Source organism: Triturus cristatus, chromosome 1_2, assembly GCF_964204655.1.
Source record: "Triturus cristatus chromosome 1_2, aTriCri1.1, whole genome shotgun sequence".
NCBI classification, from domain to species: domain Eukaryota; kingdom Metazoa; phylum Chordata; class Amphibia; order Caudata; family Salamandridae; genus Triturus; species Triturus cristatus.
Genome location: NC_140580.1, coordinates 972,065,445 through 972,090,418, shown reverse-complemented (window position 1 = coordinate 972,090,418; position 24,974 = coordinate 972,065,445). Strand labels below are relative to the sequence as shown.

The 24,974-nt window shown below is 43.4% G+C and overlaps 1 protein-coding gene across 1 annotated transcript in view; it reads left to right on the top strand.

Moving 5' to 3' along the window:
- The window catches only part of LRSAM1 (leucine rich repeat and sterile alpha motif containing 1), a 390,590-nt gene that overhangs the window by 126,099 nt on the left and 239,517 nt on the right, over positions 1-24,974 (top strand). Inside the window, exons 5-7 of the mRNA XM_085610452.1 lie at positions 4,781-4,858; positions 12,483-12,551; positions 15,985-16,069. Of these exons, the coding sequence (XP_085466578.1) occupies positions 4,781-4,858; positions 12,483-12,551; positions 15,985-16,069 (232 nt within the window). The remainder of the gene's footprint in view (positions 1-4,780; positions 4,859-12,482; positions 12,552-15,984; positions 16,070-24,974) is intronic.

The window sequence follows — 24,974 nt, the reverse complement described above, 5'->3', positions numbered from 1 at the left end:
GGGGGCAGGTCAGTGAAGTGCCATATGAGTGCAGAATGAGTAGTGTGCTCTTGTGACTGCAGGGTGAACAGCACAAGTGTATTGTGAGAGCAGTGATAACTGTGAGTGCAGGGTGAGCGGGTGAATGATGTGAGTGCATTGTGATCACTGTGAGGGCAGGGTGAGTGGGAAAGTGAAGGGTGAGAATGAGGTGCGAGATGTCTGAATGCAGGGTGCATTCCCAGACACGTGAAGTAACTCAGCAGGTTGTTGACGGCGGCGTAGGGTTTCAGATATCTTAAACTATTGCTATTATGGCAGGAACCAGGAATCGAAGGTGGAGGACACAAATGTGCTGACCTTGCAACAAACTTCCAGTCTTATGATTAGGGTTGCCAGCTCATTATTTTGATGTCCCATGCGGTATCAAAATAAGCAGTCACTTCAAGCTGTATTGTCAGTACGTGTCTGTGCATACTTTGAACAGCAAATGTAAATAGAAATCACTTTTAATTATGTTCTAGTGCTGCCTGAATGATTCATGACTGATAATAAAAGGTAACACAATTTCTTTATAAGAATATTTAGTGTCAAGACAAGCAATTTGCAGGCTGTATAAACAGCACATGGCTGGCTGGCATTTTTCCTTTGGCAACTTGAAGCCCTTTTAGTCCTGTGTAATTTTAAAAGAAACTTTGTCTCCTTTCTGCTAAGAGCTAACCCTCCCAGGATGGGGTTAAATTGGTAGAGCCGAAATGCTTCAGCTGCAGTGGGAGGCAGGATGTCACTTCTGCTAAAACTGAAAGCAAGGAACAGACCATCTTTTCAGCTGCAGTCTGAGGCAAGGAGACTCCTCTGCTATGACATTGAACACCAAGGAACAGGACTGTCTGTTTGCTTTCGGTTTTAGCAGAGGAGACCCTGCCTCCCACTGCAGCGGAAGCATTTCAGCGCTACGAATTAACCCCTTCCTGGGACGGTTAACTGTTAGCTCTTAACATGACAAAAGCATGGGCACGTCGTGCCCCATCGATTTCCCCTCCCGCCCCTCCCTCCCCTCTCCAACCCTCTGTTACCGGAGTTCTCGAATAAAAAATTGTCATTTGAAATGGATGAAAACTTGCGAGGTGGGACAGTGGAAGACAAACAAAGGTAAGATTTCAAGGTGGAGCGCGCGCTCCGCCTAAGATGCTGTTGTTTACCCCTGGGGGAGGGGCGCACCCCACAGATTGGTGAACTCTGTAGAACATTGACTTAACTGTGCGATTACTGGCAAGGTGAAATGTACTAGGCATGTAGAGCTGCCTTGCTAAACATTTTCAGTTAGTACGTCGTATGGAATAACAGTTCAAATAGGCAGTCTTGCAAAGATGGACATTAGACATGTGGAAGCAACTTAGAAACACAGTTTCCCAAAAGAAAATCAGAACTAATCCTAAAATTGAGTACAAAAAAGGAGCCTCTTTGTGAAACTTACAAACTCTAATTTTTCAGCATGAAAATACAATAAATATTTCACTAGCAGCGAGCGGCCCAGTAGGCAGACGGCACCCCTGCAGATACAAGTATTTTGAATATCAGGAATAGTAATATGTTTTCTGGGTAAACTATTAGTAGAGTAAAATATGAACAAACACACAACATGGACTATAACAGCATAACTCAAAGATGAGTCGTCTTCACCAGATCATAGTGTAACACAAATTTGTTTTATTAGTCCTCCAAAAAAAGTTCATATTTGCTTCTCTTTGTAAAAGAAACTAAGAACAAGTAAGAGTAACATTAAAACTACAAATCCTACATTGAAAGGAACTGCAAAAACATTACTTCCATAAAGATGGTGACAACATAAAGGTGCAGCGCAAACATCCCTGAAGAACAAGACAGTGCGCATGCACTCAAGCAAATGTGACACCTTGAGTTATAGCCATCTCCGGCAACCAGATCCATCACACTGATCTAAAAGGAAAAAGAAGAAATGGCATGCAACAAATCAAAAATGCGTGAAAATGAGGCAGAAGTCTGTAGAATGTAAATCTAAACAGTTTTGTCACTCCTGAGCATGACTAAAACAATTTCATATGTGCAGTCTAAAAGGGTTCCTCTCTGTTTTAAGAGTCCGCATAATGCTCACAATATGATCTAACGAACTTCAGAGAAATGCTGCCACATCACTGAAATACACGATTAATTAATACACAGCTTAGGTAATCTTTATGATCTCTAATAAGATTAACAGATAATTGGGTAAACTAACTCCCGAAGGAACAAAAGATAACAAGAGGACGACCTTGGAAAGAAGCATATCGCACTAGAATGAACGCGCAAAATCACAAGACTCACAATAAGATACTGACATTGGGTGGAATGAAACACAACAGAAGGTATCACCAAAGAAAGCAAATAATGTTGTACCATAATACATTTATTTCTAAGCAGAGTGATATTGAAATATTTAATGGTGCATGGATTTCTTTTTTTAAATGCAGACATGTATTCCAAACCTTAGGTGCACGTTGTTGGTGTGGAAAGGAAAAAAGGTTCTTAAACAATAATGGAATCAATCCAAGTGATTAATGCGAAAAGTGCAAATATAATTGACAAATAACAATAGAAGAAGGGGTTTTTTTTCAGTGAATGTTTCAGTGAATGTTTAAATATTTCTGAACATTAAGGTCATATATTACTTAACCTGCTACTCTAGCCAACAACAGATACTTGGTTTCGGAGGATGAAACTTGGTTTTCTGACAGTACACTGCTGATCCTATGGTTATTACATGCCCATTCACTTAAGGTAGAAACATTTGTCCACCTCGGACCAAAAGAGCCAAATCTCCAGCTGTGATGGAATCCATTTAAAATATTTCCAGTGACTTAACAACTGCATTCTGTCAAGTGCCATCTTCAGGCATCAGATTTTGCTTCTCGGCTCTGGAAAAAGAAGTATAAATTCCACTTGCGGTCGATGATCGCGAATGATGAGCTTTCTGAATAAAAAGCTAAGCATCTCCTGTTGTCAGCTAGTTTTCCTTTATTCAGTGTGCCCACCCTGGTATTTTTCATGCCTCCTTGACTCTACTTCATGGTACCCCTGCACCCAGGGTTTATAGCCCTACATTGTGTCAGCTATAGCCACACCATCTGATTTTGTGAGTGATGGTGAGGTCTTGCCAAAGCTGTGATTGATAAGGCAGGGAGGGATTCTCCTGGGCCATAGGAAGTGGAAAGAGAACGTGTTGATTAAGAGGTAGTTGAGAAAGTTACCAAACCCATGAGACATTGCAAACGTAATCATAGCTAGACTTATACTGTCTTACTAAACCTGGTTCACTGATGCTCTTGACATATGTTGCACATGGCTCAGAGAGGACATTTGTGGGATCTGCTTTGACATTGTAGGGAAGTAGATTATTATGCAGTGTCATTGTGAGACCTTACCATGCAGTAATGTCACAATCTTGAATAGAGTCAGTTAGGTTTCTTTAATAAACCCCTCATCTCAGTACTCTGTAGCTGTGGCACAGAGCAGTCAGGCTTGATCAAAGGAACAAGTGTAAGGCATTTATATGTACCAGAAAAGTTATTAGGTACAAAACTCAGCACAATAAAAATCCGGCATCAATTTCCAAAAATAGAGTATTTTTATCTTGAAATAGACACCAGAACGAGAGAGGTGATTATTAAAGGTGAATTTTTTTTTTTAAAAGGCAATAAATTGTGTAATTGGTTAAGAAGTTTTCTTATCCAACTGGCTAGTATAGCTACTTCTCTTAACTTGGATGGACCAAAATGGGGTGGGGGCCAGTCACAGAGACTACTTGGGTCCAGACAGACAGTTACCTTTCGCTTCCAGCAGTCTTCGGTTCCAAAGTGTCTTTTTCTGATGACTGAGTATGCTGAGATATTAAAGATAAAGAAGAGATACTTTGAGTTTTCTTGGGGCCACCCTGGGGTCCATAAACTTCATGGGTCATCTCCAGCCTCAGGATTCAATCCCCCACAATGCAGCAAGGGAGTCTACTGCAGGTCCAGTTGCCACTGGTCAGCTGGTCTTCCTTTTACAGCGGTCTCAGTGGTTCTTTACAGGTGAGTAATATTTCTATTTGTGGGACCTGAGTACACTGTGACGTTGGTCATGGGCCCCACAGATTTGAGGGCACCCCGTGAGGGTCAAGATTCAGTCTCCCAACAGGCACTTTGGCATCCAACGGCGGGCAGTTGTTCCTGGGCAGTTGAGCTCTCATGAAGTGTAAGTCTCTTTGGCTTTTGCTGGTCCTAAATCTAAACAGGGAGCCAGCCACTTAGCCCTTGGAGCCGCTTCTTCTGACCCTACACAAGTGAAACAAAGGACAGAGGTTATAGATGTCAAAGGTGTGTTGATCAAATGCAAAAACAATATTGGTAGCAGCCTTTTAAATCAGAAAGGATGGCCATTTTTGAAGTCTGGTTTTCATACCTTTTAGTTGCTAATTAGTGTCTTCTCAGTAGCAGAATCATTTTGTCAAATGTTAGTGGACAAATGTAGCCCATAAAAACATGAACCTCCGATTTGAAACAGTCCAGATTGAGACATCACATCCAAAAACTATTTTAGTCTTAAGCAAACTAGAATGGAGATTCGAGCCCTTCACTGTTAACAGTGAACTACTGGAAAATCTACATTTGCAGTAAACCTTTAAAGATTGTATGTCATGAACACAATTCTGCCTTATGTAAAAGAAACGGATCTGAGTTTTGTTTTGCTTTGATGATATTTCCGGCCCATTGATATATTCATATTGTAACTTTTATTTCTGCAGGTGTTGATTGTTCACACAAACTATCTAACATGTCTCGTCCCCAAATCCTGCCATGTTTTGGATCTCGCGACATTAAAGGTAATCATTTGTACCAGTACTGTTTGCAAAAGAATGTGATCATCTAGAAAATCAACCACTGCAAAGCAATATTTCTGCCTTTTTCCCATTTGAGTGGAATAGAAAATATTTCCGTTTATTTAGCAGATGCGGCTCAATGTACTTGTAGTCCTGTTATATAGCAGTCGGTGATTTTTCACAAACTGCTTTGTGACCTGCCCTACATTTTAACCTGCAATTAATATACAGATCAGTTGCATAGCAAAATGAGAATTCAATTGTTGTTGTTCTGCCTGATTAATATGAATAAGGCCTATTATGACTCTTACCGAGTGCCTGTGAATACAGAGATGGAGGCCTATGAGGGACATCAACACTCCACCCCATGTTCCTATGTCCCTTAAAAGTGACGAGATGTTCCAAAAAAGTGGCATGGTGCAAGGGGGAATTGAAAGAGCATGCAGTGATGGTGTTTGATCACACTTAGAATTCACTCCGTGGAGGTGTCTCATTTTCACTTATAGGGATAGGCTTATTCATAGCATGCGTTGGCTGCAGATACACATGATATGCATACTCCTGCCGTCTAGAGTTGGGCCTGGGCTCTGCAAGTTTTTTTCTCAAGGAAGTTTTATGATCGGTGCCGTATGTTGTTTCTCCTCCCCCTCAAGGTATTGCTCATGTTCAACGGCTCCTTTGTTAGAAATTTTTTCCGCCTTTGGACTTGGATGGAGTGTATCAGAGCTCCGCAGCATTCAATGTCCATGCGGCCTACGGTAAAGAAAAACACGTGACTGGAGATCCTGTCAACGACACCCAAGGATACTAGGCTCTGGGGGCCGACTACTGGGCAACCAGTTCACGCACGCCAACCGAAAATGACTGTGTCCGGGTGATGTAGACAAAGAAGGATCTCGTCTGACGGTGCCCTCGGTGTAGGGCCAAAAACGCACACTCCGACACACATGAAGTGTGTATTTTCTGCCTTTATCCAGAGCACAAAGAAGACCAGTGCGCAGCTTGCGCTTTGCTCAAAAACTAAAAGACACTTCGGACCCATGGAGGACGCACCACCAGCCCCAAGGAAGCAAAAGATTCATACACAAAAATACACAATGACCAAGTTAAGAACAAGGGATTGTATGGGGGACAAATGTAAAGAACATGGCAAAAGACAGGCTGAGGAATAACCCAGACCACTGCCTCCACCAAACAGGGTGGCACAAGAGCACAGGGCCACAAGCCCAATGACTTAGTCACCACAAACACACTTACCCCCTCCACAAGCAGAGGAAGAGGGAGAGATGCAGGACACAGATTCCCATGTGTAGGGAACTGGGTTTTGTTGTACACCACACACACTTTTGTACCACCTTTTTAGCTACTAGATGGTGATTTTCGAATCTGACAGTCTACTGAGGCCTACTAACCAGACCTCAGTGCCAGTGCTCCTACCATAAATCAAGGAAAAGTCTGATTGTGCTACTATTGGCTAAAGTCTTTAACACTCCTGTAAGTCCCCAGTAAATGGTACTACAGGTACCTAGGGCAGGGGTACTAAAGAGGGTCCCTAAGGGCTGCAGCATATCTTATGCCACCTAAGAGACCCACATACAATTTCCACACAGACTACTATTGCAGGCTTTGTGACATGGTGCAAACCATGAGTGAAAACACAACATGACACACTCCTGTGTGTCATGCCAAAGTCATTGCATCTACTAAATGTAAGTCACCCCTACAGCAGGCCTTTGAGTCCCAAGGCAGGGTGCATTATACTTTATGTGAGGACATATGACATATTTGCATGAGCAGATATGCCCCTGTGATGTCTAGTTCTATTACTAGATGTTGCAAGTGATCAGTGAAGCCATTGTATAAGCATGTGGTGGACACTGGTGAAAATGAGTTCCCCAGTTACATGGTGGCTACACTGAAAGTAGGGGTGTTTGGTATCAAACATCTCATATTAATGAACCCACACTGATGCCAGTGTTGGTTTTATAATACATGCACACAGAGGGCACCTTAGAGGCACCCCCTGTAAACCTACCAGCCTCTGGTGTGTTAACTGACTGGTTCTTGCCTGCCTGCCGCCAGAGACGAGTTTCTGTCCCCCAAGGGTGAGGGCCTTTGCTCTCAGGAGGTCAGAAACAAAGCCTGCTCAGTAAGAGGGTGTTCACACCCCCTCCAACAGGATAACCTGTGATTAGCATTCTAAGGCCGGGGAGCTTCAAAGAAGCCACCGCCTTTGAAATGTGAGTCTGGCTTCCCTCACAAGGTGGCATAACCTGATGTGGGTACGACTTTTCAAGAGTGGCCATCTTCGTGTAGGAGCTCTGGGATAGGGTTATGCTCACTTCCCATGGTACGTGGTCATACAGGGGGCATAGAGACCCCCAGAGGGTAAGTAGCCCATTGGCTACTACCACTTACTCCCCTTAATGCCCCTAAATTGAGTATTTAGGGAACCCCCTGATACCAAATCTTCAGATTCCGGCAGATCAAGTGAAGTGGACAAAGAAGAGTCCCGTCAAGAGAATGGAGGAGCAACGACTTACTTGGCAACAACCCTGCCAGCTTGAATGCTGTCCCAACAATCGTGGAAGAAGCAGACTCGTCCTGCCGCTGAGCAGTCTCCAAGAAACCCCAGAGGGCTGCCAATGCTTCACCGATTGCCTAAAGAAACTCTCTTGGAGTGAAGAAACTACTCCCATGCAGCTGCAGGCACCAGAGACACAAGGTGTGGTCCACCAATTTGCCTTTTCCTGGCCAGCCCTACGCAGCAGCTCCTAAAGATGAGGACCCTATGCTCCTGAAGGTCAGATCTGTGTGAAGACACCAGGACTAACCAAAGCCAAATAGGACCAAAACCCTGGTACCGGACTGCTTCCCTCAGCCAAGGTTTGTTGTGTCCAGTCCCGACACCAACGCCAAAGAAGTCCGACCTGCACATCGAGGGACTTCAGGGACAGTGAGACCCACATTGTGAGTGGTCCTGCTTGCCCCTCCTGCAGAAAATGAAGACAAAGAAGTGAGTCTGTGACCGCCACGACCCGATGTCTCAAAGCACCTATACATCCGCGCTCCAGAGCCCGAGTCCAAGGTAGGTGTCAGTGCCAGCGAGGTCCTTAGACCCACAAGAGCTAAGCCCACGCTTGGGTTTGCCCTGACTGGACTTCTAGTCCCCCTCCTGCAGCCTCTTTCTGAAGGCTCTCTCCAACTGTAAGAGACTCCTGCACCGGAATCCGATCCCAAAAGACACCACTGCAACAAGCTCTACAGCCCGAGGAGAAGTAGACCAAGGGTGTCCCTGTGTGCCAGAGGAGCTCAAGGGTCGAGTCCTCCTGTGGCCTGTAGATTCCCCTGGACTGGTTCCCTAGTCCCAGCTTGCAGCCTCTCTGTAACCAGACCGTTCTCACATTGAAGTGAATGGGACACCCAATGCCGTGACACACCTTTGCACCCGGACACCCCAGAGCCCTCCGAGGTGACCTGTTGGTGTGACCTTGCCCCATACTCATCATAAGTCCATAAGAACAGTCCTGTAAGTTGCTGACAAGTGCCCGAATGCAATACATGTTTTTCCTCCATTCGATAAGATTACGATCCAGAAAATGCTGTGTCCCTTTTTGAAAACTATAAAAATTAATAACCTGAAAAGTACTTACCTGATTCCGATTTTGGTATCTAAATTTATATAAAAGAACTTGTTATTTTTATAATTGAGTTTGGATTTCTTTATTTAGTGTGGTTTCCCTTACTGCCTTTGTGTGTGTGTGTGTGTGTGTGTGTGTGTGTGAGAGAGAGTGTGTAGTAAATGCTTAGCACTACCCTCTGGTATGCCTAACTGCTCGCCCGCACTACCACAAAAGAGAGCATTTAGGGTGTCATTTGTGCCTCTCCAATTCCTCTGGGTTTGCTTAGACTATTTACACAGTGTACCTCTTTTTGGTCCACTATAAAAAGAGTCCGCTTCCTACGCCAAGGAACACCAGGCACCCACCATACCCCTGACCCATCGGTTGATTATGAGGTTGCCCTTCATGACCCGGGCATGGAGCCGCCAGTACCTAGCAAGGCATCTTCACCAGATGACACATCCTCATACCACAGTGTCATCCAAAGAACAGCGGAGTACCACAAACTTCCCATGCACACTACAGAGGAGCCAACTGACTTCCTTGTGGAAATACTTTCACGCACAGAGCGCACAGTTCAATATCTGCCAATGACTGGATCTGTCCTCAATGTATCCAACAAAATCTTCAAGGACCTAGTCAAATCCAGGGTCCTAACTCTGTGCGTAGAGAAGAAATACAGGCCATCTCCAACTGACCCTTTTTACATATGGGAGCATCCCCCAGCAGACTCCCTTGTTGTTACCTCTGCCAGGTAGAGCTGCAGCACAACGAATTCCAGACAAAGAAAGTAAACTAATTGAAGCAGGCAAAAAAGTGGCAGCAGGGCACGCAAACCACTAGAAGATCGCCAATTCAGTTGGCCTACTCTCCAGATACAATAGGGCTACCTGGGATGAAATGCCTAATGCCTTAGCCCATAATGCTAAAACGAGGGGAAGACCTGGTAAATGAGCGGAGGCAGATATCAAATGCAACCATCAAATGTCAGTTAGACAGAGCTTGCAGTGCTGCTGGGGGCATCAATACATCAATCAAGCTCCGTAGACATGCGTGGCTACGCATATCCGAGTTCAATCCCAAGGTGCAGCAGTTCATGCTCAACATCTTATTCGATGGGGAAAACCACTTTGGGCCTGCTGTTGGGGACACAGCTAAGGAAAATAAAAGCCGGCGACACAGCCAAGTCCATGGGTGCCCTACAGACTGCACCTCAGAAACAACAGCCATTTGGCCATTACCAGGGGTGAGGGGCAGCAAAAGCGTCTACACCAGAAAGAAATACTACATATCAGCGCCAGCAACAACAGTACTACCAGCAAGGGTGTGGGTACTGTTGAGGAACAGGGGTGGCTCCTCCAGTTGAGCGGAGCGTCGTTCCACTTAACTGCCCCCAGAAATGCCCCCGAGACGAAAAATAAAATGGTAATGAAGTTAATTATTTGCGATTTTATTGTTGGTCAACCTGTCCTGAACCGAGTGTCAGGATGGGGCGGGGCCTGTTGAGTGGCAACAGTAGTGGGCTCCCTGCGCACTAGTTTATGGTGCGCATGTCCCTTTGGCGAGTGGTTTTGCGACAGCCAGCCTGCCATGCTCACTATAAACCTCTCAACCCATCGGTCTTAGACCGCTGGGTTGAGAGCAAGCATAGGCCTGCAGTGACGCGTCGGGAGAGCCAAGAGAGGCCGCTTCCATCAATCCTGACATTGTTCTGATGCTGATTCGCAGTATGAGAGCAGTGCCAGGACTTTTTAAGCCCTGCTGGTCATGATGTCAGGAGAAGAAGACGACCGGAACGAGGAGGATGTGTCTCCGGAAAGCGTGAGAAGTCCCTTTTTATTTATTTCATTTATGTGTTTAATTTTATTTGTCTTTTTCAAATGTATTCACCCATTTGCCTGCCTTCCCAATCGCTGTACTTGCCAGCCGCCACTGTCAAGGAGGCTACAAAAATAAGGGCCGAGGTGGAGGTACCCCCAAGAAGGTCACTTCCACGCCAGCAAGTAAATGACTTGCTGGTGTCGAGGTGAGTGTCCTCCAGTGTTGAGATTAATTAACTGGGGGCGCAGCATAAGCAGTACATGGACTCCCCAGGCTAGGTAACGTGAGGAAAGCCACCTAGAAGGTTGGAGTCATTCTATGGTAATCCGAGTGGTTAGGTAACCACTCGGATTACTGCAGGAGGAACACATCCGTTGTGCAACTAAATCGGTAAGATATTTACTGAAGAAACTGAATTGCACTATGTATGTGAACCGAATCAAAGGCACAAGTCCAAATCCGATTTGATGGTCTTGGTCTCTGCCTCTCTGATTCAACCCACAGAGACTCCAACCTTCTAGGTGGCTTTCCTCACGTTACCTAGCATGGGTAGTCCATGTACTGCCTACTCTGTGCCCCCAGTTAATTAATCTCAAAACTGGAGGACACTTGACCATTACCGCATGGTGAATTCTAATGAATTTTTTTATGCTCACCTTGCCGTAGGATCTTTTGAACTTGGCTGTCTATCCTTGTTGTCTGCTCGTCCTGAAGAAGACCCACCTTGACGCTTTCCTAATTGCGCACTCGTCTGGGTCGAAAATGTCAGCGTACCTTTCGGTCTATGTCCATTAGGTCTCCCGGCTTCAATAATTACAAAGCTTATTTAATGTGCACCGGCTACACTATTTAGTTTTGAAAAGGACATGCTCCATTTTACAGTTGTCTTTTGTATATTGTGTATATAGTTGTATGTCTCGTATCACTTATGTATAAACCTCACCCAGTCACCTACGTCATTTTGTCACACAACGTTTTGTCACTGATGCCATTTGCTGCCTATTGAATTGTGACAGTCATATATGTTTTACAGAAAAGTAAAAAATAACCTTTATGTCAAATGTTTCTCTTTGATGTTTCATCCTGAAATCTACAAAGAAATGTATTAGATTCATTAGATTTGTTTTTACATGATTAATACCACACAATTTCAAAGCAATTGTTCTACCCGACAGAACCATTTGTAGTTTATCTTATTCCATATATGGCAAGGGGGGGGGGGGAAACATTATTTAACAAAGGAGTTGTTAAACATGCGCAATGCGTCGAGGGGAAGGAGAAATGACACAGATCATAAATCTTCCCACTGAAAAATTACTTTCAGAGTCTGGGCCCAACACTAGATGTTTAGCTTGTGAATCTGCAGCACTATATGCTACGAATAGATGCTTGCAGGGTAAGTAACATGCTCCTTCTAGGCATGATGTTGCTGAGAGGGACTGATGGTTGGAAGAGGCTGTGATTTCTTAGCCCATTTCAGTTTGCCCTTAGCCGCGTTACATGGCTTATTCCTTTGTCTGTTTAAGTGGATTCCGATAATAGGGTGTTCATAAGTAATGAAGGTCTTATTGAAGCAACAACCAAAAGTTGTTATTTCGGTTGGAAGGGGAATATTAAGGTCTTTGGATTTGGACGATTTGCAATGTATTTAGTTTCTGAATGTTATGATGAAACACATTTAAAAATCAATGTTAATTGCTAGGGGCACTTGTATTGCAGATCAGTCACATGAGTTGTTGTGGACAGCCCAGGAATACATAGTTGAAGGGTAGAACTTTATCGGTTGAAGCTGTAACTGTCCTTGTCCTCTTACCCAATGTTTTAACTCCATCCCCCAAAAATCTATTACGGGACCTGGTGGAAGCTGTGCTATAACAGTCCGACGTGAAGAGATGTATTGATCTTTCATATAGCATACAAGAGTCCATTGAGAATTCACCCAGGGCCCCTAATGTATTTATCACTCCTTTAGGAAGTTACCTGTGCCAGTGTCATGACACGTGTTCATTCATGCAAAATTGTGGAAATAGATTTGGTGTTTTGTCTCAATGACTAATCATATCGTGCCTGCAGCAAAAACTAAAGTTTTTTTGTGACCAAAGACCCTATAAAGAACATGCAATGGTCTCTTGTAAGTTGTATTTATATCAATATGTATTTAATGCACACTCATTTTTTGTCAGGTATTAGATCTTCACAACAATCAGATAACATCCCTTCCAGATGACGTTGGCCAGCTGTCATCCCTCCAGGTAAAGTGGTGACAGTTCATGTCATTGTGTTGCTATCAGCCACTCTGAATAGATAGTGTGTTTTCACCATGTAAGAATCTGCTATTTTTGTTGCAGTGAGGGACTTGATTGTACACTCTAGCTGCTCCTGCTTGATTAGCGTGCCTCACTGTTGTTCACCACAACTCCATAGAGAATTGACAGTGGAATCTTATACTCTCTTTCACACATTATGTAAACCTAATAAACATCTCCTATAAGCCAAATTCTCCGAATCCTACAATACTCTTCTGGTGCCTAAACGTTATATGCACAATTTAATTCCACCTAAAAGCTTCATTGCTTATCTTCCCAAGTAATGTTGCACCCTACTTGATGTGCAGGTTGAATTGGTATATTGCCAAGTCAATACAGTGAGTATGAGTATGAAATATTTGATTGCAATTTAAAAAAAGTTTCTTTACAATAACAATTCAGAAACATAAACACTTGAAAATACATAAAATCAGTCAAAGCAGACATACATTTTATAAATTGTAAAACTAATAAAATCATGTGACTTCAAGATTTTAGCTGTGACAATAGATGAGATCTAAATATTTCTCTAAGTTGCCAACAAATCAATACATAATAAACGTAGCTATGATTCGGATAGTTGCTTTAACAAATGCCTCTTCTAAATATTTTCTCCTTAGACCTAAGAGGGACAGGCATAAACAAATAAAGTGCTCTATCGAGTCATCCTTAAGTCCCCACAATTTACAGCCATTTAACAGTAAATGTGAACATTTCAGGCACCCTCAAATTTCAAAATCAGAGTGTAAGATAAATTAAATCTTAGGTACTGTCTTTTACAAGCAGTCTTAAGAAAATAAGCTAAATAATTTTACTTAGGATTTCAATAGGCGTCAATAGTGTAGGTCGTATGCTTATAAGTCTGTGACAGGAGAAAATCATTTAGTTTACTATTATTCCTCAGATTAGTTTTTATTTGTTATTTGAGTTTTCATTGGGGGGAATATGTAAATGATGGAAAATGATTTGCCATGATTATTGTTTTTAACCTTTGTAAGGGGCTCCTTTAATGATCTTCTGCTTGGGTTAGGTTCCTTGAATATCAGCCATTTAATGGAATTATCCTTGGTGAGGATCAGTCACAACGTTTAAGCGAGCACCCGCATCAAGGGCGGGTATAGAGGGAAGTGAAAGCTCAAGACATATTTTAGTATGAAGTGTGGTTGAACGTAGATTTAATTATGACTTGATCACCTTCATGTTAACTTTATTCAAGGCCAAAATTGCTTTATTATTGAAAAATTATAGAGGCGTATAAAAGAATAGGAATTACCTTTGCATTAAAGACTTTCAATGATTATTCAATGGATTGACCTCCATAGATATTGGGAAAACGTTTTATTGAGTTCACCACAATATTTGCTTTTTTTCCCTTTGTTTGAAATATGGTCTGTCCAAGCTAATTTGTTATCCGCACATAAAGATCATTAATATGTGTGCTACTTTTCAACAGGTACTGAAAAATCAGTTGCACTTTTGTGAGCTCTGATGCCATAGCCAACTAACTTGTAGAACGCTATGTACAATTGAGACCAAGTTGCTCCTTGATGTGTAATCCTCTATTCCTTTACTTTCTTTTTATAGTGTTTTTTTTCCTTCTTTGTTACGTTCATCTCTAACAATGGGGAGAGGGGTTAGAGCGTTCTGGTCAGTCTCTGATGTGCTGTTTTCTCTTAAATTTAAGATTTTCTATCTTAATTTCAATGTAGCTGAGTTGTAGCATAGGAGTTTAAAGATAAAACTAAGATTGAGAATTGTTCCCAGGCCTTAAGCCATTCGTAAGATGTATCGGTTTCCAAGTTGCTGAGGTTCTGTCGTGAGGAGAAGAATTCTTGGGATTCTAGCTGAGAGAATTTGGAATTAAAATTACTATCCCACCTTAGTCTTTATTAGTTTATCTGAGTCAAGAAAGTATTCCTCAAGTGGCTGTCAATTGACGAAAGATCACATTTTGACCTTAAGGCAACATGTTTGGGATTATGGCTTTTCTCATTCCTGAGCATGATCTGGAAGTCTTCACATAGAGAAAAATGTATAAAATGAAGGTGTGAATAATCGATAATGCTGTTTGCAATCAATACAGTGCTGCCATGTAGACTGGACTGAGAACTGACTCTTATATCTTATTTAAAATGGAAGTATCTACATGTGCGTTGAGTGGTATCCTCCTTCATTGGAGGACTGAATTAATTAGCTCTATGGAGTAATGTGGTGTCCTTCCTCAAACCCTCATCACTGCAATGGTTCACTTAGCTGAATAATGCAGTATCCTTAAATATAAGAGCTAGATAGATTTTCTCCCTTAAGTGATATATTTTTTTTCTCAGCTAAGCGAGGACCAGAGTGATTCTGTTTTTTGGACCATGAGTTTCTCCTACATGTGAACGTCTGAAGTGATTGTATTAAGTAAACAAGAACCTTGCAGCAACCTTTGGGTGATTTTTCAACATGTTATTGGTATTTCAAGTACAGATAAATACTTATTATAAACTTTGTCTTTCCCTCAAGTAAACAGTAACATTCAATACAGAGAAAAGTTCCTATCACTGCGTTCTGTCCTTCATATAAGATGCTATTGTTGAGGTCTGTAGCATCCCTGTTGGAGAAGCCTTCCATTTGTTAAGAATACCCAAAGGTGTCTTGGCGCTAAGATCAGGAGAAGCATGTACAACATATGCCTATTTTGTGATTGTTGGAAATATGGCTAGGCTGGTACCTGGATGTCTGTCTTATTTTAGAAGACCACACCCACCTCTATTTAATGAAGTTGAGTTTAAGACAATTAACTTTCATCTCCCGTTTGCAGAAATAGGCGTGGCAGTAATGACGATGAGCCAGGGTTGTTGTAGTTCAATCATAGGCACATCTTGTCTGATTGTCATATGAACAAAACAGAAGTCCTACAGTGAGCATGATTCACAAATCCGTTTGTGTGTGTAAGTGTGTTGCAGATGATTAGAGTAGGAAAACAGACTAGCTGATACTGGCTTAGTTTTTGTATCCCGATTTCAGATGATGACTAGCAGCAGAACATTGTGAGGCCAGTTGAGTGCCAAAAGCTCAGAAAGATAAACAAAATAGTACAATGACTAACCAAGAAATGTCTGATTACAAAGTCATAATGGCAAAAATACAAACGTTTAGCTATGACAATCTCATTACTGCTATTATCATCTATAAATATATGCTATGCATACAACTGATTCATGGAGCCAGACCGATGTAGTGTATCTGTTTCTATCTATATCTTATATAACAAAACACACCCAAATGCACCACATTTTACTAGTATAAGAAAAAATACCTACAACGACTTTTTATGACTAGTAATGACCTTGAAAAAGTATGCCTTTTTGACCAAGCATTGTTTCTCTTATAGGTGTTAAATTTGGAAAGAAACCTGCTGTCGTTCCTCCCGGACTCTATAGGTGAACTGGTGCAGCTCCAGACTCTCAATGTAAAAGGTATGAAAACTTTCAGAAACTTCATTGTGTTATCTTCTCAAGTTTCAAGGTAGGCCAGAGAATATGCACATTAGAAGAGCTTGATGGTCCGTATTTCATGACAAATTGTGTATTGCAGGAGACCAGAAATAAGCACATGTTAGAGGCATGTGAGCTGTAGATCACATGCTTTGCATACTCCTTCCATCTAGTGTTGGGTCCGGATGTTTGCCGTTTGTTTTTCTTTAAAGAAGTCTTTTCAAGTCACGAGGTAGGTGACTCCTCCTTTTGGTGATAGTGCGCATGGTCATTGTTAGATTGTTTCTTTCCGCCATCGGGTTCGAACGTGACTTGCTGCGATCAGGTTCAACACCGTTTCTTCGGTTTCCCTTGGTGCCCCAGACACTTACCCTCGACGGTATTGTTTTCGATCGCGTACTCTATTCTCCGCGTATCGTATTTACTTCTAAAAAACCCTCTTTCGATCGGGAAGCTCGTGGAAGGCTGTCTGGCCTACCCGCGTCAGTCCGCCTCGCAGTCGATGGAACGAACTCCATTCAAATTCTGCCCTCAGTTCCACGCGAAGTTCCTGCGCACCGACTCAAACAAAGTGTGCAACCTGTGTTTGTCTCCGGAGCACAGAGAACAGGACTGCGATGCGTGCAAGGCTTTCCGCTCCAAGAAGACACTTCGCGACCGTCTGGCTCGACGTCGCGACATGGAGAGCCAACACGCAAGTTCAATTCCGGACCTCTTCAGAGAGGATTCGGAACAAGAAGCCGATGACGCCATGGGAGCTGAAGAAGAACAGGATCCTATCTCTGACTACGGCTCACAGGGGTGGTGACGAAATCCCGCTCCGAGCCAAGCCGCCCGAAAACAAGCTCCAATCCGAAATCCTCCTTCGACGCCAAAAACACTTTCTGATCCAAATTATCAGTATCCAAAACCTTGGCACCAAAACCATCGGCATCGTAACTTTAGGCACCGAAACAATCGGACGTGCCGATTCCATCTGAAGAACAGCATTTCGATGCTACACAGATCAAAACGGATCCAAAGCAGAAACAGTTGTATAGCCATCCAACTACTGGACATATCACCACAAAAGTGACCCTCAAAAGGAAACGTCACACAGAGGAGACCTGCCACATTCCTTCAAAGAGGAAGAATGTATGGACTAACCCTTCTCCTTCTCCACTTCCATCTCCTTCTTCTCCTCAGCCTCAATCTTTGATGATTTCACCTGAGCACTCACCACCACATATACCTGAAGATCAGGATTATGAAGATGGGGATGGAAATGGGGACAATGCACCATTACTCCCAGACCCATGGGCAGATTATAATACCGACTCTCCTACATGAAATGACCCTGACCTGTACGCTACCCAAGCCCTCTCCACCGGACGACAGTGTAGGTTACATAGAACTGCTCGTTAGAGCAGCCAATTACCACGGTGTACAGCTGCACAAAGAATCCCTTGTAGAGGATTTCCTTTTTGAAACTCTTAGCAGCACACAAGTCATCGCACACACTCCCCATGCTCAAGGGTATGATCAGGCACATTGATGACATGTTTAATGACCCCATCAGGGCCCGTATTCTTATCCCTAGGGTAGATAAAAAGTACAAGCCAGCGTACATAAAGGAACAATTCCTATGGGACTCCCTAGTGGTATCCAATGCACTTAAAGGGCCAACTCCCAAACTACAGAAGATGCTCCACCCCCAGATAAAAAATCTAAGCTTCTTGATGCTTCGGGGAAAAGGGTAGGCTCTCAGGCATCAAACATCTGGCGCATCTCTAATACGCAAGCCCTGCTCGCAAAGTATGACAGGGCGCATTAGGCTGAAATGGAGCACTTGCTCCAATTTCTGCCCGATGAACATAAATCTAAAGAGCACGACCTAAGTGCGGGAGGGAAAGCTCATTCCAAATAATCCAATCAGGTGCTCCCTAGATACTGCAGACACTGCTGCTAGAGCTGTAAACACCAGCGTCCTTTTAAGAAGGCACACCTGGCTACGTATCTCAGGTTTAAAACCTGAGGTTCAGACTTCTATACTCAAAACACACCCTTTGACAAAGAACACCTCTTTGGCCCGGTGGTAGATTCCTCACTGGAAAAAATTAAGAAAGACACTGAAGGGGCCAAATCCATGGGAGCCCTTCAACTAACACAAGCACACAATACAAATTATATTCCCCCAATATGGCCATCTAGGTCTTCCACAAGTGTGCACGAACATTCTAAGAGAAGCGAAGTGTCCTTCCACAAGAAAATGATATACCTTCAAGTGGAAGAGATTGTGCATTTGGTGCATTCAGAACAGCCACAATCCTTCCTGTCAAGAAGATGTACTGATACCACATCTTCTTCATCTAGCAAGGTCTGGTTTATAGTCTTCCTCGATTAAAGTTCACCTTACGACTGTTGCGCTGTATAAAACTCACAAATAAATAAATGAATAGGAAGTCTCCATCACAAATCTCTTTTTTTGTAGACCACTTTCACAACAAGTTAGACACCATATACAGAAACTTCGATCCCCAAGCCATCGACCTCCTCAGCATCCCCACTCCTGCGAAGACAGCCATCGGCCACCCGCTCACCACATGGGAACAACTCAGCACAGCGAACACCAAGGCCCTAATGAGCTCCATCCCCTCAGGAGCACCCATCGACTCTTTAACCTCAGAAGCGACGAGAACAGCCACCAGCTAACCACCATCCTCAACACATCCATCACCACAGTCACCTTCCCTAATGTCTGGAAACACTCCGAGATTCGACCCCTCCTCAAGAAACTCTCTGCAGACCCCAACGACCTCCAGAACTATCGCCCCATCTCGCTGCTCTAGTTTCCCACCATAGTCCTAAAGAAGTCCATCAACCTCCAACTCACCAAACACCTGGAGAGAAACAACCTACTAGACCCCTCCCACTCAGGATTCTGAGTCAGCCACAGCACCGAAACCGCCAGGACTGCCGCGACAGATATAATCCACACCTTACTTGACAGAGGGGAAACAGCCGCCCTGATCCTTCTCAACCTCTCCTCTGCCTTTGACACTGTCTCCCACCACACACTCATCAACTTACTGCACCAGAGCGGAATTAAAGAGAGCGCTCTTAGATGGATGCCACCCTTCTTCTCGGTGCGCACACAGAAGCTCCAGCTCCCTCCCTTCACCTCACAGCCAAAGCACACCATCTGAGGCTTCCCACAAGGCTTGTCTATCAGTCCCACCCTCTTCAACATTTATATGACGCTGCTAGCAGACCTAGTCAGAGCCCAAAACATTAATGTAATCTCCTACGCCGACGGCATCCAACTTGTCTTCTCACTCTCAGTGGACCCCACTATTACGAAAACCAACTTTCACAACTGCATGAAGAATGTTTCAGCCTGGATGAAAGACAACTACCTGAAACTCAACACGGATAAAACCAAACTACTGATCTTTTGTAGCCACACTTCTCTCGTGAACAACTCCTGGTGGCCATCGGAACTTGGACCCACCACGCTACCCCACTCCGAAAGATTATGCCTGCAACCTCTGAATCTTTCTACACAGCAAACGACCGGTCAACACCGTCTCCTCAGCCTGCTTCCACACAATCCCCATGCTCTGCAGAATTTTCATATGGCTACCCACCGACACCAGAAAAACGGTGATGCAGACCCTCATCACCAGCCGTCTTGACCACAGCAACGCACCCTGTGCAGGCACCACCCGCAAACTCATGAAAAACTCCAGATGATCCAGAATGCAGCAGCCTGACTGATCCTCACCTTGTCCAAAAGGACACACATCTCTCAGCACATGAGAAGAGATGCCATTTCAAGCTTCTGACCCACGCCTACAAAGCCCTCTACGACCAAGGACCAGCATACATGAACCACCACCAAAACTTCCACTAGTCATCCAGAAACCTCCATGCACTGACACCGCGCATTTGCAGCACCAGATGACGATCCATCTCCTACCTCGCCCTCTAATCCTTGAACGCCCTTCCCCTCCACCTTCGAACATCACCCTCTTTGGCAGACTTTAGGACAGGACTCAAGACCTGGCTCTTCGACCCCCAACCCCCAGGCCATTGCCTGGATACCCTCATGGGTAATAAGTCATGCTATAGATACAAAGTTAGATTGAGTGATCTTTTTTTATCTGTGATTCAAGATTTTTAGAAGGTATTAAAAAGTTTTTTTCCACCAGTTAATTCAATTTTTCCTCTTTGGTAGTTTAACATCGTTCTCTCTAAATTAGGGTGGCCTCCATTTGTACCCATACACAATTAGGGGACCTCCCTTTGTACCCATACACAAAGCCACGTTACATCATTTTACATGGAAAGCAGCTTTCCTACTTGCTATTACCTCTGCGCATAGAGATAGTGAGATTCAGGGTAAATATGCCACAGAACGATACACCGTATTCAAGAGTAATAGAGTGGTTATGAGAACACACCCTAGTTTTCTCACTAAGGTAGTTTTGGATTTTCACATTTAGCAAACTATTTCCTCACCCATTTTTTCCTAATCCATCAACGCCAATGGAAAAGTACTTGGATTCTCTGGACGTTAAAAGAATCTTGAAATTGTATCTAGACAAATCTAAGGATAAAAGTTAGCCAGACCGTCTTTTCATAAACTATAGTCCAACATGTTTTATCTTCTTCTAAACAATCTATTTCTAGATGGATTGTTTCATGCATTATTCTTTCATACCAGATAGCAAAGAAACCCCTACTTGTTAGGCCTAAAGCACATTCATGAAGAAAGGCTGCTAACACAGCTTTTCTTCAGAATGTTCCCATTTTAGAAATATGCAAGGCAGCTACTTGGAGATCTGCTCATTCATTTACTTTGAGATCTGTTCATACATTTACAAGACACTACTGCCTAGATTCAGACTACAGAGCGGATACTCAAATAGGGCAGGCTTCTTTAAGGAACCCTTTCGGTGATGGTTGGAGCTGTTTTTATGTCATGTGCGCCGGTTTGTGGGATAGGCTTTGTTTTCTATTCAGTGCTTATGACCATTCATGAGGATCCCCTGGAAGAGAAGGACAAGTTACTCACCTGTAATCCTGGCTCTCTTACAGGGGAATCGTCATCAGAGTCATAAGCAGTGCTTAATTTGAGCCGGTGCTTTTCGGTGCTCAGCACCGGCACTTAATTGGCTTCCGGTGCTCGGCACCGGTACCTAACTGTTCTAAGTATGGTGTTGACAGTCTACCACATGGTGGTGCTGCTCATCGAATTTAGAGATGAGCAGAACAATGGTTGTTTAGGAATACAATATACATTAAAATAGCGATAATACCTGTCTCCCCAGCCATTCCTTTAGCTTTATGGACCTGGAATAATCTGAACTGGCGCATTTACATGCGAGAGAGATGGTTAGTAGTTGTTTTGGCAGCGATGACAAGGGTGATGGGTGGTGCAAGCCTCAATGACCTCTTGGTCAGAGCCCTGGCACTTAATATTTTATAAATTAAGCACTGGTCATAAGCAACTCTCCCACCTCCTCAGACAAGAACTATTACAGCTCTCAAGAATTGCTTCACCAAGGATTTCTAATTTTCATAAAAATGACCTGACCTGTCACCTGTGAAGTATGATGGGATACAGGGGGTACTGTGAGATTCTTAAAGCCAGTGTCCGTTTTCTATTCTATGCTTTGCATTGCAGCCTATTGCCTAACAATGTCTCATATTCTCTTCTTCCTTTTAAAAAGGTTTGTGAAAGATCTTCTATGGTCACCTTTCTACAGTGAGGCATGTCTGTGCAACTGACTTTTTTTTAAAATTAAAATTCAATTAAATCTGGCCATTTGCGCCATTTTTAGGCTGAAAACATATTAAACAAGCATTTACAATGCAACGGTCTCGGCAATATTATAGGTAGAGCTATTGGTATTGCTCATTATTTTTTTATCATTTTTGTATCCCTAAATAAATGGCATTGCCATTTCTATTGGCATTAGCTTTTTTTTGCATATGTGATACCTATTGCATTAGCAGAGAGAGAGTGAGGTAGTGAGATAGAGAGAGAGAGTGAGGTATTGAAATAGAGAGTGAGGTAGTGAGAGAGAGTGAGGTAGATAGAGAGTGAGGGAGTGAGATAGAGAGTGAGGTAGATAGAGAGTGAGGTGGTGAGATAGAGAGAGTGAGGTAGTGAGAGAGCGAGGAAGTGAGAGAGTGAGGTAGTGAAAGAGTGAGGTAGTGAAAGAGTGAGGTAGTGAAAGAGTGAGGTAGTGAGGGAGAGGGATGTTGTGAGGTAGTGATATATAAGCATAGAGTGATGTTGTGATGTAGTGAGATAGAGAGAGAGGTAGTGAACGAGAGAGTGAAAGTGAGTTAGTGAGATAGAAAGAGTGAGGTAGTGAGATAGAGAGTGATTGAGGTAGTGAGTGAGAGAGAGTGAAGTTGTGAGGTTGTGAGGTAGTGATGTTTTGAGAGAGAGAAGTTGTGAGGTTGTGAGGTAGTGATGTTTTGAGAGAGAGAAGTTGTGAGATAGTGAGGTAGTGAGATAGAGTGGAGTAGTGAGGTAGAGAGAGTTATGGAAAACACAAATTATCTAAGGTGAAGATAAATATAAACGGGACCTGCAGCGTGGACTTAGATGGCCATAAGGATTTTTAACGTAGTTGACGACTTAATCAGTATTGTAGAGCACGTCATCTGAGTTCACGTATCTGCATGTATAGCGCCAAAGAACATTCTTGAAGTGTTCGCAGAGAACAGCGCTTCTTCGTTCAAGACCTCTTTAGTTTAAAGTTATTTATGTGGCAGCCGGGAAAACGCGCTTTTGAGCATGTTCTATTTGTGTTTATATTTACTGCACTCAGATTGTCATCTGCCATTTTGCAACAGTAAATGAAAAATAAACAAATCTGTGGCTGTGTCATTTCCATGAAGTCAAAAGATTGCACAGGCACTAGGGTAACCAGATCTTGAGAACCAAAATCCGGGACATTTGGGAAAAATAGGACTACAATTTTTCATCCACGGAATGGCACAGAATGACAGCTGTCATCAACATAGGATCACAGAAAATGTATTAAGAAAGTAAATAAAATGTATTTTTTACAACCAAAATCATACCTATTAATTACATTGCTTGCTTACAACCCTTGCAAACTAGCAAAGCTTTAGAACATCCAAAAAGCCTCTCACTGTTTCCAGTCAACTGCCTCTAAAAACCGGGACATGAGCCAATATTGCCGAAATCTGCCGGGGCAGCTGGTGAAAACCCGGGACTGTCCAGGCAAATCCGGGACGTCTGGTCACCCTAACAGGCACCCAAAAGGCAAGAACTAATTGGCTTTGCCAACAGTTTAAGACAGTGGTAAATTTGATTAGCTGATGTAAGGTGTGCACTGTTGTTGCCTATTCTGTACCTTTGTTAGACAGAGAACCGTGTTATAAAATGTGGAAAAATATTTCTATTTTGCAAAAGCCAAAACGATTGTCAATTGCATTCGTATTAGTCTTTCCGCGTCATAGTTATGGCGGAACCTGTTTCCTGAGACGCTGTTGGGTGTTGTACCTTCATATGCTGTTTCTTAAGATGGCCACCGCGCTGTTGACTTTAGTCTGTGATAGAGGGTGAGGTGGGGCGTTACACGCATCTACGGCGTGTCAGCTGAGGGAAGGCTGGACTACAAGTCCCATCAGTCTTTCATTTCCGGCAACTTGTGAAGCCTTAGACCAACCAGAAGGCTCGGCCAGGAGTGGGGAAATATAAAAGTCTTCGCATCAGTGGAGTTGAAAATTAGGGAGTTATGCGTGTTATTATTGCTGACACATTTATTTCCGGTGGAGACTGGAATATACTACCCTTTGAAGAAGTAAGGAACTGACACACGGATATGAGCCTGCAGTTAGGGGGATCTTACGGTCAGATACAGGAGCCGCCTAGTACAAAGAGGTAGGAATCGCAAAGATGGAAAAGAAAACGATTAGGCAGATTCTCGGTATCTGAGGAACGGGGCTAAAACAGGCACCAAAACAGACTGCTGTGTTGTTAAGCAAAGAAGGTTGGTTAATTAATTCCCAGTGGACGAAGCACTTACAGAGAGTTCGACGTGGCACACTTTCACAAGTTCTCTGAGAAGGCTGACGATTGTCCACGTTAAACTTTAACAAGCACACCACTGCCTTTCTCCGAGGCGAAGCAGAAATGCCTCGAAGAAACGTAGCGGTGGTTTCAGATTCGGGGGCGTGGCTAAAAAGTGGAAAGAACAGCACGAAACACGCCCCCGAATCTGAAAAAGACGGAGCCTATTTGGAGGGACGGCTCTCTCCTCCAATGGCTGGCCTCCGTTTAGGAAGCCAGCCAATGGAGGAGAGGCAAAAAGAGAGGCAGGCTAAAGAGCCACTCTCAGAAACATTAAATCTCCGACTTCCGGTTCTGCCTTCGGCAGACCGGACGGTCCTCGACCTAAAAAGTCTTGTTATACATATATGTAAATTTCTTTTGAAGTGCTCCGGGATCCCAGTATGTGAGCGGGGCTAATTAGTGCTTATGACTTTCATGTGGTTGCCCCTGAAAGACAACCAGGATTACAGGTGAGTAAATTTCCCTTATCTCATATTTTAAATCACATCTTCATATTTAGCCAGACTTCCAATAACATAAATCATTTTTACAAATGTATCTTTTAGCATTACACATTCCTTTCAATATTCCTAGATTTTCCGTTGCCAGCGTCAATAACAAATCACTAAAGTTCTATGGCCCGGCCCTCAGCCCTGGTTATGCCATGGACAGATGGTTGTTGCGCGGGGGAAACTATCTTAGGGCGTTGTATTCGCGGTCCCTCGACTCATCCCTCACGGGGCCCACTGGGGTGGCGGTGCGTGTATGGAAGATGGCGACTGACTCTCTGGGCTGGAAGGATAGGCT